At 38.4% G+C, this 13,161-nt stretch overlaps 1 protein-coding gene across 39 annotated transcripts in view; it reads right to left on the bottom strand.

Annotated features, from left to right (window-relative positions):
- The window catches only part of EPB41L2 (erythrocyte membrane protein band 4.1 like 2), a 232,406-nt gene that overhangs the window by 31,243 nt on the left and 188,002 nt on the right, over positions 1-13,161 (bottom strand). For 9 of the 39 annotated variants that reach the window (XR_005201093.1, XM_037740204.1, XM_037740219.1 and 6 more), the window contains exons 13-16: positions 9,891-9,953; positions 7,920-8,066; positions 6,544-6,645; positions 1,946-2,113 (exon numbers count right to left, since the gene is read on the bottom strand). The exons of 16 other annotated variants lie outside the window; for them this stretch is intronic. Coding sequence is in view for 22 of the 23 variants with exons in the window: in XM_037740204.1 (XP_037596132.1) it covers positions 1,946-2,113; positions 6,544-6,645; positions 7,920-8,066; positions 9,891-9,953 (480 nt within the window). In the remaining variant the exon portion in view is untranslated. Of the gene's footprint in view, positions 1-1,945; positions 2,114-6,543; positions 6,646-7,919; positions 8,067-9,890; positions 9,954-11,930; positions 12,907-13,161 lie in introns of those variants that run through there. 14 more of the 39 variants (XM_017533260.2, XM_017533258.2, XM_017533268.2 and 11 more) reach the window with 6 other exon arrangements.

Raw genomic sequence — 13,161 nt, 5'->3', positions numbered from 1 at the left:
CCGAGGACACAAAATCAATACAGTTTTATCTCAACAACCACTGAAACAAACATCTGACACTGCAAAGACAAAACAGCAAGAATGGACATCTATAGAAACCTCTGCTCAAGGTCACATAGAGGACAATCAAGACAAACTGCCAAAAAGCTTACAAAAAGACACAGAAACACAAAAACAGCCAACATCCTCCCAAAGAAGTAGAATGCTTTTATTACAGATATACCTATAGGCTCTACCTATGCAGTTTGAAACGGCTTAAAAAAATGAAATTATGCCAAGCCTGGCTCATCAACTTAAAGGAAAACTTTTAAAACTTTTAAAACCTATTCGACAGTTTGGGTTTTAATCAGACTATAATGCCTAGCCTGGAACCCTGACTCCTAAATGAACATAACACCAAGGAGATGGCACTTTTATTTTTTGCTGGTTTTCTTTAAAAAAAAAAAAAGTTTTAATTGGCAAGTGTTCATTCCAGAAATGGCTATTAACATTCCAATTCGAATCATGGGTAAGCAAAGGCTACACTGTACATTAGGGTAGATGTCAAAGGTAGCTCCAAGTCTTTCTCTTTCAGATTAGCTCTTCCACTAGCATCTTTGAAATCTAAAATGAGTCAAGTTTATTATATGACATGTTCACTCTGATCCCTGCGGACATCTATTTCTTGGGAGTAAATTAATTTATTCCAGTTGAGTAATATAGCACCTAAATGTTCAATAAATATCTGTTGACTGAATACATGAGTGACATAAATTACTATGCTATGGTATTATTAATTAGGATGGAAACTTGTTTGTACAGAGGAGTTTGTTTTTAAAGCCTTACATTTTTCTCACACTTAGAAAAGTCTGCTCTACAATGATACAACTCAAGCATGGCCAACTTTCTGACATTTAGGTGGTACTACTGCCTATAAGCTAACTTAAAAACAAATCAGCTGGAGTGAGGAGCCCTGTTTATTCACAAAGGTGACTCCACGCTGGATGGAGAAGGGCATCATGTTACTGAGCCCTCTGGATACTGTTGTGAAGTTGCCACGGTACTAACTGGACTGGTGCTGTTGCCTGTAACAGACAGCAGGGTTGTATTCATTTTCCTAGACACATGGACAACCATGAGCTGAAAATCCTAACACAGCACACTTCTCTGCAGCACTGTCAACATCTACTCACAAACTCTCTTTGACCTGCCCTATTATTCTTCAATGAATGGAAAGGGCATGCTTTCACTGATCCAAATTAATGCCATGTAAATCACATTACTAACAGAAGGCAGTTATCTTTCCAGTTGTATTAAAAACTCAGAGGTTTTAGATATTAAACTAAAAGAACTCTCAATCTATTTTGATAAACAGGTAGCATTTAACCATCACTACTTATAATAAAGATATCCAGTGATCAGAACATTTCTGAAACACACATTCCGTTATGATTATATTCAGGTCAGTGAATTACTATTACTGTTTTATCTTAACCTCAGTTGGCTGGATAGGTTCTGCCCAAATTCAGGGAATTCCTCAGGGTCATTCAAAAACAATTATCTCATGGAGCATGGGAGGCACTTCAGATATTTCCATATGAACAGAATTTTAAAAATAACAATGCCTGGAATTTGGGTTTTGAAAACATCAACTCTGCAAAGCATACTTGGCTTCTATCTGGTTGAGGGTTTTCCTCTGCTTAACATCTCAGATTCTGGAACTTAATGATTTAAATTATTCTCTGAATTTAGGCAGATTTTTTTTTCTTTGAAAGAAGCAGGAGAAACATCCAATATATATCTTTTCTTCACGTTCCAATTCGGTCACTGTTTCTTGAATGTTTCTCCCAGGAAGAATTAATTTCACCAGCATAAGCACTGGAGGGAATGGTGCCCGAATATTTAAAAAATGAAAATATCTCTCATATGTGGCTTTTAGTAACAGGGGAAACAAAGCAAAATGCACCTCAAGCAAGTGTGAGAAGGGCGAGGAAGAAAGCTTTTCAGAAGGTGCATTAGCGCTCACAACAGCGCCCTCTGCTGTCCAAGTGGTGGCTGAAGTGAAGGTGGCTTTCATGCTATCAGAAAAGCCCTTTTCACTAAACAAAATTGATGTTATCTCCTCTTCTAGGCTCTAGAGAGGTCAGAAAAGGAAGAGCAAAGAATTAGCAACAAGTCAGAACAGACAGCAGTGACCTACTGAAAGAAAGGAAAGGTTACACAAGAAAGGACAACAGAACAGCATAAAAAGAAAGATGAGAATTCTGAAAGATTCTGCAGCAGGCTTATGCAGAGGTTTGCCTGAGCGCCAGCTTTTCCACCCTGCTTGAGAATCTTGGATAGTTGCAACCTACAGAAACCAGTGAAAACTGCTTGGTTGATCACAAATTGAGCACAACTGACCCACCCAAACGCTACTTCATATATTCTTGAGGCAGTTCCTTGGCCTTTTTCTGCACAGGATAGCCTCTTCAGTGGCCCTCCACTTGAAATGCTTATTTCTGTGTTAGAGCTTGGCAGTCCTCCCACTCCTGCCTCCATGGCCCTTCTCTGCCCTTCTCTGCACACTCTGAGCCTTTCCAATTTTCTCATCTCCCTGGGGCCCACTTCCTATTCCGTATTTTGTGTAAGGCCTTCCCCCACTAGTCCAGCTCCTAAAATCTCTTCCCTACTCGATACCACCTTAATTCTCTGTACAACAAACATTCTGACAGCAGCCCACATTAATTCCCTCAGGCTTGCTAAATATGCCACAGAATAAATAAATTATCCCTCCCCCCCTTTTTTTCACCAAAAGAAACAGGTAAAGAAAAATAATTCAAAATAGGAAGACAAATTCGGAGTTGAAAGCTCAATGAGCAACGTGAAAATTATCTCTCCCTAAAAACCATGAAAGCAAGTTTAACTGTGCTGTGCCTGGCTCTTAAACAATGGCTCCTGACCTGCCTGAGGGACAGCAGAACTGTCCTCAGAAACCTGCAATGTCAATACTCATGTCAGAGTGTGAGAATAATTCCTAATAAACCCCACTATTCAGAAATCTTTTTTTTTTTTTTTTTTAAGATTAAGAGTCTTGCTCTGTCGCCAGGCTGGAGTGCAGTGCAGTGATCTCAGCTCATGGCCACCTCTGCCTCCCAGGTTCAAGCAATTCTCCTGCCCCAGCCTCCCCAGTAGCTAGGATTACAGGCGTGCGTCACCACCCCCAGCTCATTTTTGCATTTTTAGTAGAGATGGGGTTTTGCCATGTTGGCCAGGCTAGTCTCGAACTCCTGACTTGAGGTGACCCGCCCTCCTCAGCCTCCCCAGTAGCTGGGATTACAGGCGTGTGCCATCATGCCCAGCTAATTTTTGTATTTTTAGCAGAGACGGGGTTTTGCCATGTTGGCCAGGCTAGTCTCGAACTCCTGACTTGAGGTGATCCGCTTTCCTCAGCCTCCCAAAGTGCTGGGAATATAGGCATGAGCCACCATACCTGGCCACCATTCAAACATCTTAAAGAAAAATCAATGACACTCCCAAGGGGTGCCTTCAGACACTGAGCTAAGAAGAGTGAGGTGAGTAAGCACTTGCAATATTCAGGAGAGGAAAAAGCTTCTGGTAGCTTCACTACCATCCCCAGTGGGGTGGATGGGGTGCCCTTCCCAGTGACAGATCACTGGGGTGTTTAAAGAAGCGCCATGCATTTTATTATTCAATGACATACCTTCAAAAGTGCCTTGAAGTTACAATGTATATAATCTCTTAGGAGAGAATAGTCTATGCAAGTTTAAGTCATCATAATGCATACAAAATGTTAAGAGGATTACAACAGAGTTATTTACCCATTAAAGATTAAATGGGTTGGTTTCCAATTTTTTGCTCTACTCTCAAAATTGTTCAAATTCAAACGACAGCCACTTTGGAAGTTCAATGTATTTTTTTAAAAAAGAAACTATTACTGCTTTTTTAAAAAGCTATAAAACACATATTATAGAAATTTGGAAAATATGGTCAAATTATATACTTATGCATAATTTTTTAGATTTTACTTTCAATAAGAATTATAATTCAAAGATAAATGAGAACCCCTGCAAAATCAACAGTAAAATGAAGACACAACAAAGACAGAAATTGAAAAGGTACTCTGTTAAAGTCAAAACACTGCAGTAGACAAATGCTCACATACTTTCAACTAATAGTATGTTATTTGAAGAGAAAAAAAAAGATACAATGTAGGTGGTCAATAGGCGTTTGTTGGGCACACAGATGAATGGATGATTGTAATAAGAACAATCTATCTGCATGTCACGTAAGTATGTATTTTTCTGCATATATTGGAGAGGAAAAGAACAAAAAAACCAGTAACTTCAAGTACAGATAAATCATTTGGGGGCTTTTCCAGATTTAAATTTCACATTCATATCACTTGAGCATGACTTCTGTGACAAGATATTTTATACTGTACATTCCTAAAACATGAGATCCAGAGAAACAGTAATAATTTTAAACATCTCCACTATAACGTCAAAGTTTCCTACTGCAAAAAGTTCAAGGACATCACTTTAAATTTGATCGAATGATACCATGTGATAGCTTCTGGAGGACAGGTTATCAAAAATACGTAATATTCCAAAGTATGTGATATTATAGTCCTCATTATACACATGGAGTCTAATTGGCTTTGGTTTCAGGCTAGCCTTTAAAGTATATAAATATGTCACTTGGTGTAGCTTCATGACATTATCTTTCTCATTTGCAATGTTCTGAAAATACTTCATCTCAACTAGACCACAAGTTCCTTTAGGGAATTTCTATTTATTTTGACTCTTCCGCACCCCACCATGTGTTCCAATGAGTACTCTCTACTAATTAATAGAATCTACTTTGTGGAAAGGAAACACTGTTTCCTGATTAATAATCTCTGCTGTCATTCACAGCCCCTATAATCTATTCTTCATCCAGTGCCAGGGGGACTTCTGACAGACACAGGTGGGATTCTGCCGCTACTCACCTAAAAACTCTCCAATGCCTTCCCATCATCCCTACTGTACAATTCCAAACTGTTAGCATGGTCTTTAAGACCGTGACATAAGCTAGGGTCTGACCTCTTTGAATTTTCCTTCCTTTGGTCTTTCAGTTCCTGGGTTGCGACTCTTGTATTTGCTCTTCCTTATGCGAGGATACATTTTCACGTAGCCACCTGGTCATCATTAAGGTCGCAACTCAAATGCCATCTCCTCCTGACCACAATAACAAAACTATCTTCCTAACCCCCTCCTAACACAACATTGTATTTCACCTTCTTAACATTTACTTCTTAGTGTCCAAAATTTTCTAATTACTGACTGGGTGCAGTGGCTCGTGCCTATAATCCCAGCACTTTGGGAGGCAGAGGCAGGAAGATCATAAGGTCAGGAGTTCGAGGCCAGCCTGGCTAACATAGTGAACCCCGTCTCTACTAAAGATACAAAAAATTAGTCAGACATGGTGGTGGGCACCTGGAATCCCAGCTACTCAGGAGGCTGAGGCAGGAGAATCGCTTGAATCTGGGAGGTGGAAGTTGCAGTGAGCCAAGACTGCGCCAATGCACTCCACCCCAGATGACAGTGCAAGACTGTCTCAAAAAAGAAAAAGAAAACAAAAGAAAAAAAGACAAAATTTTCTAATTACCAATTTCCATATCTCCTCCACTAGACTCTAAGCTCTCCAGTCCCAGCAAATAAAAGATTGACCACCTGGCTAAGTAAAACCAGTATAAAGAGAAGAATGAGGATGTAAAAGCAATGGAAAGCGAACTTCCTCGCCAATGTCAGAAATGTCACACATGCAGGAGCAGAGAAAGAGATGAAGGGGCTGCTAAGGTGCATCAAAATCTTTGTTCCCATTAAAAATCTTACAAATGAAAACTCAAAAGCTTTCAATATGTAATTAGTAAACTCATAATCCAAGGCACATAAGTGGTTATTTTAACAACACAGCATGCATAAGTATTAGAGAAACAGTGCATTTTCTCTTTTTTTGAGACAGAGTCTTACTCTGTAGCCAGGCTGGAGTGCAATGGCATAATCTCAGCTCACTGCAACCTCCGCCTCCTGGGTTCAAGCGATTCTCCTGCCTCAGCCTCCCAAGTAGCTGGGATTACCACGCCCGGCTAATTTTTGTATTTTTAGCAGAGAGGGAGTTTCACCAATGTTGGCCAAGATGGTCTTGATCTCCCGACCTCACGGTCCACCTGCCTCGGCCTCCCAAAGTGCTGGGATTATAGGCGTGAGCCATCATGCCTGGCCAAACAGTGCATTTTCACATGAAATCAGTTTCCCAACTGTCAGCCACACACATCAAATTAGAAATCACTTATCACCTAAACTGGTTGGTGTTTTGAATTTTCTAGTGCTTCTGCAACGGTGTTTCTCATCCAACGATCCTATGCTTCTATACATAGGGGATTTAACTCCTTAAATGCTCAAAAATCATTTCAAAAAAATTTTAGTCTGACATACAGAAAAAAGAAATCTTATGGCTGTGGATAGAAACAAAACGAAAGGGGGAAAAGCAAGAGTAGATCCAAGGATGCAAGGTGAACACCTTGTCCGTCTCCTGAGCTTTTTCTTCAACTGTCCATGTTGTCGGCATCAGGTGCTTCTCCTTCACGGATAAAATATCCTTGAAAAGATGGTCTCCTTTTCTCTATTGTTTTAAACAACAGACATAATCAACAAATAAGACACATACATTACACCGGTAGCAACACAAACATAAAACCCTGACCCTGTGTGGGTCAGTGACACACACCAGAAGAAGCGGCACATTAATGGAAGGCCAAAACCTTGGCATGTATCAGACACTGTTTCTCCAGAAAACATGACATTCTTGTATAGACTGCTGAAATTGACATCATTGTCTTCAGAAAAATCTGAAACTAAGCACCGAAGTTGTAGCCAACTTCACAAGACTCTACCATGCATGTCTTCATATTTTCAACGGTTCTGTTTTCAGCAATTCTTTTTGCTCATCTGTTCTTAAGGGCCCCCTTTTTCAATGGCACAGACAGAAATTTAAAGCAACTAACAGCTTTTCTTTTTAAGGAAAAGTGAATAAAAATAGCACTAGAATATCTAAATCAAATGTCTACAATTTGGTGACATTCAAGCCAGACTAGACACTGAAAGGAAAAAGATGAAATTGTAGGGTAACATCTTTATATCATTTTTTAAACTACAGATTAAATATAGTATGGTCACTGTCTCCTCAGGTATGATAAATGAGGCATGGACGTCCTTGGTCAATAACAGGAGGGATTTGGAAGAATCCTAGAGGCACAGATGGGGATGACAATGAATGGAGAAATATATTGAGAATATATCCCGAAAGCACTACGTACTCATATCAGCGGTGGGGAGAAGTAAACCATGAAAAGGAATATAATGACTGAAAAACCGTTTTTAAAACACAATTCTAACATTTCACTACTAACACTTTTCAAGTCTTCAACAGGGCTCATCAGTCTTTAAAGCTAAGTTAAACTCATTTTCCTCGCAGTAATTACCGTAAACCACTAAATATAGTCGATATTCCTTTAATTATTATTTAATTATATTCAGCAAATTTCCCTATTTCAGATATCAGTAACTAAAAAGCTTATTAAACACAGTATGTTAGTTTCTAAATTGTCTTATATAACAATTCATCACTACTACCAATTTATCTGAGTAAAATAGTGAAATTATCCTAAAATTATTTCAAAAGTATTTTGAAACTCATGCAATTTGCCTAAGAACTAGGCCAATAACTATTATATTGTTAATAAATATTTAGTATTTTAAAAATCTGTTAGTAATTACAGAAAATTAATTAAATGGGAACATTTTATAACTTCCCTAGAATCAACACAGGAGATTAACAATTTGAGTTCTATTAAACAGCTAGAGTGAGACAGAGCCAACAAATAGCTAGTGACATACCCCTTGTGTCTGTAGAGACAGAGGTGTGATACGTCGTTTTTCCCATTCATTAGGGCGCGGCTCAGGTGTGGATTCCATAAAATTGCGCTTGAGTTCACTAATGCTAGCCTGATGTTTCAGTATGTCCTCCTGGGCCTTATCCAGTTCCTAGCAGTATGTAACGTAACAAAGAGGGGAAAAAATCCAAAAGGAAAGAACCCAGTAGGACAAAAATAAAACCAAAAAATAAGACAAAGTAAACTTATGATTAAAAAAAAAAACATAGTAAAGCAAGAAAAATGCCAAGTCTCTAAAGCCATATTATTATCTTATTTACATTATTAGAAAGATGGCATGGAACTGATCATCAAAATGGCTAAATAACACTTCCTTCCAGTACTTGGATTTGAAACTCAGATTATGACTTTGTTCCAGCAAATTTACCTTTCTGATTCAGACTACTTCAAAATTGCATTCTGTGAACATAGTAGATCAAGTATAAAATAGAGAAAGGCAGACCCGAAAGCACACTGGCTGGAAGAAAAAGCTAAACCAGGGTCATCCCCCAACTGGAAAAGCCAAGGGTTTTTGTTTGTTTTCAGGAAATTCCAGTGGTGGCTTTTTGTTCTTAATAAAAGCAGCAGCTTCCAGAGCTGCTTCTGTTTAACCTCTTTATAAAATAAATGAACCACAGACTGGTCTCATGTACTTGCCAAGCACAAAAGTAGGGTCTAGCCCCCACAATTGCCAGATGGTCCTTATAAAGACAAATATGCAAGAAAAACTACCAGGTCCATTTTCATGGGAGTAGGCCCTGATAAATGGTTATTTGTGGAAATTTTTTTGACTGGCTCTGATAAATAGTATTTGTGGCAATAAAAGGTAACTAGTGCTCAGGAAATGGTTATAACCAAATTTTACATATTTATTTATATTTCAAAAATCATAGGGCCACCTGTGGATTACAGCTTTCATCCCACTTTAAGGAACAGGTCATGCAACCAATAAAATTAGATATTCCATATTCATGCACAAGCATAGTAGCTCATCTATGAGCTTCTATAGCCATTTGCAAAACCTCATGAAAATCTAAAAATCTTTGCATGGCATGGAAAAATGACTGTGGCTTGAGATCAGGCACATTTCTTGCATTGGTTCAAAGCAATGTTACTTATACTTTATAGCATTTTAGTAAGTTAGGCAAAAATACATTTCCATCGGTTATCAAAGCTGCCAAAAGCAACCAGACAGATTAGTCAGATTACTGAGAGCTGCAGTTCTGCATTGAATACACTGCCACATACTACTGTAAAATAAGAAGGGAAAAAAATAAAAATTATAATGTTCTCATGTGACACGGGGAACATATTTTACATTTTGCATTCCTAATTGGGTAATTGGGCCTTTTTCTCCTTTCTTTCTCTCTCACTTTTGCTTGTTCTTTCTTTCTAATTAAAAGAATTCCTTTAATTAGTATACTCTCAAACAGAATACTGAAAGTGGACCACATTCCCTATCATGGATTTTAACAAAAAAAAAAAAAAAAAAANAAAAAAAAAAAAAAGTCGGCAAAGATCAAGATCAAGAGTCAAATGATTTAACACCAGATCAATAAACAAAAATCTGTTCTGGTTAATATATATTAAGGATGAGACTGTGTTACTTCAGATCCGATGCCCTAGAGTTAACCCACTAGGAGAGAACAGGTTTACTTGTAGAACCACTACAAGAGTACTGGATAAAAACTTGATTCATTTGATGAAACGTTTCCTTCCCACTTGTCACTTTGAGAACTTCTAGTAGATACAGTCCTGCCTAAGCCACTTGAAAGGAACACCGTGAGGCTGGTAACATGCACTCCCGAGTTGAACTCCCCATGCACTGCATGCACCGTGCTTGAAGAACATTGCCAGCCAGCCTACGCGTGACCTCCCGTCCACAGCAGCCGGGCAGCCATTATAGGACAGAGTTGTTTTCTTAGATTATACAAACCTCCAACATTAAATTGCTATGTCTGACATAAATATTATCCCCTTCTACTCTCAGGGAATTTTTCTGTGAAATTAAATCACACAAAGGGGGGAAAGGCAAATAAACATAAGTGTATCAATCAGCAAGCACCAAAATGACCCAGAGGTTGACAGTCTAAGACATTAAAATGAAAGAGGAATACAAATCTTATGAACTTAAAGCCACAACAAACACAACTCACAAATAAACTCTGCAAGTAGACCCTCCCCCCACAATACTAATGGCAGGCAGCAGCCATGAGATGTTTAACTTTAGGGAAAACTCAGCCACCTCTTCCAGCTGTATTTCCTCTTCTTCCATCTTCACCTGAAAAGTCACACAGCAAATGACCAGAAAGAAGGGGAGTATTAGTGGAAACTCTATCAATCAGTGCAAAGTAGCTGTATTTGAACTTATATGGTGACCAGTGTTACCAACCTTTATTGTGAGGCCCTCAGAAGATGCAGAATATTAAGCCACTTTGGTCTTTCTTCACCTACAGTATCGTACAAATGATGGAAATGATCCTTTGCAAAGGTGGAATGGAGGATGGAAGCTTCACTCTTTCTCAGTCCCTAGATTATGCTCTGCTTTTGAATATTTTGTACTCAGGAACAAAAATACAAGGGTGCAAAAATGGCATAATTCAATCTGTTCTAATTTGAAATGTCTAAATCAACTAGTGACGGGGTAAAGTCTAATGATGTAAAATTTGTTTTTAGCTTTATATTGGGAAATAAATGTTCAAGGCATGATTCTGTTTGTTAAATATGGATTTTCTTCCCGGCCGGGGGTGAGAGATTGGTTCATTTAACTAGTTTAATATTAAAATGGTGAGTATTTAAAAATAATCTTTGAAATATAACCACTTTCATAAAATTCTTTAAACAAGAACATCTTTTCACAGTTGGGTATTTCTTAATATCTGATGATTCAAAAGAATGAATATGGAAGTTTAAAACTAACAAATACTGACTGAATTTTGACTCAAGGGAAAAAATGGTGAGAATAAAAATATTGACTCTTTTATCAAAGGCAAATCACTTAACCTTTACAGGTTAATTCCTAACATACACGATTTTCCTTCTTTATTAGGAAGATAGTGTCAAATCTAAGTGTTCAAAAGGCTTACTTTTTTAACCATTCATAGTATTTTTCAGAGGTAAGCAAGGAGCTCAGAGTCTTTATCAGAAGTGAAAAATGAGACACAGACATTTAATAATCTGTTAAGAAACATCTTCCAATTCCTTTGGTCAACATTTAATTCTCTAAATTATTCATCTTTGCTATTCCTCAGGTAAACGTTTTAACAACGGTGGTTTCCCCTACAATGCATACTCACTGAATTATCTTTACATTTTTCTTTAGGTTTGCTTTAAATTTTGTGACTTATTCTATGTATTTAGTGTCCACAGAATATGAGGCACTGAATCACCAGGCCACATTTAACAAAATAATCAAAAATATATCGTACATGTTAATGCTGGCTTAGGAGTGCAGAGGTAGTATACTTGAAAAAAATCTGCCTTATATAGGAGTAAAAATCCTCAAACCAAACACCTAATTTTAAATAAAGGAGCACTAAGAGGCCCATAGTGTTACATAGTCTAAATTTTCAAAAAGCCATGTTTCACTTTTCACATACGTTTGTTAAAGACATCAGAATAGTACGTTCCTTATAAAATACTCTACAGTGACTCTTTTATATATAATTACATAATTTAAGGTTGGGGAAAATACTATCTAAAATTCATCTGGTCTCCAAATGCTACAATAACAGAGAGATAAGGAGCTTTTGAGATTAAACTTACAAATGTTAGAAGTAAAAGGTTACGGATACATCCTCAGAGATTCAAGAACACACTTGGTTTCCGAGAGAAATGATGGTACTAAGGAATTCTACTAATACACATCAAGAACAGTTATGTCCACTACATCCTAAGTTCTGTATCACAACAAAAAGGTTCCATCCTAAAGGAACAGCATTAATATCTGTTTGCAAAATGGAGAGACCTGTATGGATTGTTATGGGCAACACAGGTTCCCTCCTCCCAACTCCTTCTGTTAAAAATCTAGTATGATCTAGATATTCATCAAATAATCGTACAATTTTGCTCCCAACTTAGAATGTGTGGACCTGGTCAATGGGTTTGGTTTCAATGTAGGAGAAATGTCTACACTTATTTCTCATGCACTAAAATGTCGTGTGTGTGAAAATGTGCAGGTACTACTATGCTGAGGGTAATCAGTGGTGAAATGTATGCACACATTTACACTCTACATTAGGAAAGGTTTAAGATAAAGTGGATTGTGTTGACTCTACAAACTGAGTTTATGTAGGCATGCCAGCAACTGCTTCCTCTTCCTCTAGTTTGTCATTCAAGTCACAGTCATAAGAAACATTAAAGGAGGTGGCTTTAGCCTCCAGATAGCAGAGGGATAGAGCCAGAGGAAGGGAAAAGGCGAGAGAAAAAAAAACTGACTGAGAAGCAGACAGAAGTAGCCCGAAGATGAGGATAAGGGAAGGAATGAATGAAGGGGAGGTGATTGGGACATAGTGCTGCACACCAGCAGGGAGGAAGGAGACCCAGACCTTGGGGAGGCTGGGGAAAGCAAGATATCCATCTTCATCAAGAAGGGAGGGGAAGCCAGAGGGAAAACATTTGGAGAAACTGAAGGAGAAGTAACCAAACTCAGAATCACTGTTGTCAGCTGCTTTAAGAGTCTTCTCACGGATGGGAGAAGGACAGTCAGGCTGAGAAGGGGCTATGGCAGAATCCAAGACCAAATCAGGCATAGCCACTTCAGAATCCCCCTGCTCTGATGTTTCACCCGTGGAAAGGTGCTCTAAGCTGTCTAATGTGATCTGGTCAGCCTCCCCAAAGGGGTCTTCCTCTGAAATGTCTGAAAGCAAGTCCATTTCAGGGACAGGTAACAGGTTTGGGGAAAAAGATGAAGCGCGGTGGATGAGAGGGGAAGGTGGGCACATGGAAACAGTCTATTCTCAAGCGCAAACCCATGATTGGATATGAAATTACACAACGGATACATTCAAAGGAAAAACAGATGCAAGAGAGAAAGAAGACAAAAGAAAAAATGAGAAGTTAGTGAAAACTTTTACTTTAAAGGAGGGATCATATTAACACAGTGCAGCTAGAAATGAATTCAATGATCCTTTTTTTTTTTTTTTTTTTTTTTTTGATACGAAGTCTTGCTCTGTTGCCCAGGCTGGAGCACACTGGCGCAGTCTCGG

This window comes from Cebus imitator, unplaced genomic scaffold, assembly GCF_001604975.1.
Source record: "Cebus imitator isolate Cc_AM_T3 unplaced genomic scaffold, Cebus_imitator-1.0 Scaffold81, whole genome shotgun sequence".
Lineage (NCBI taxonomy): Eukaryota > Metazoa > Chordata > Mammalia > Primates > Cebidae > Cebus > Cebus imitator.
Note: the sequence above shows the minus strand (reverse complement) of the source record. Positions and strands in the feature narration are given on the sequence as shown.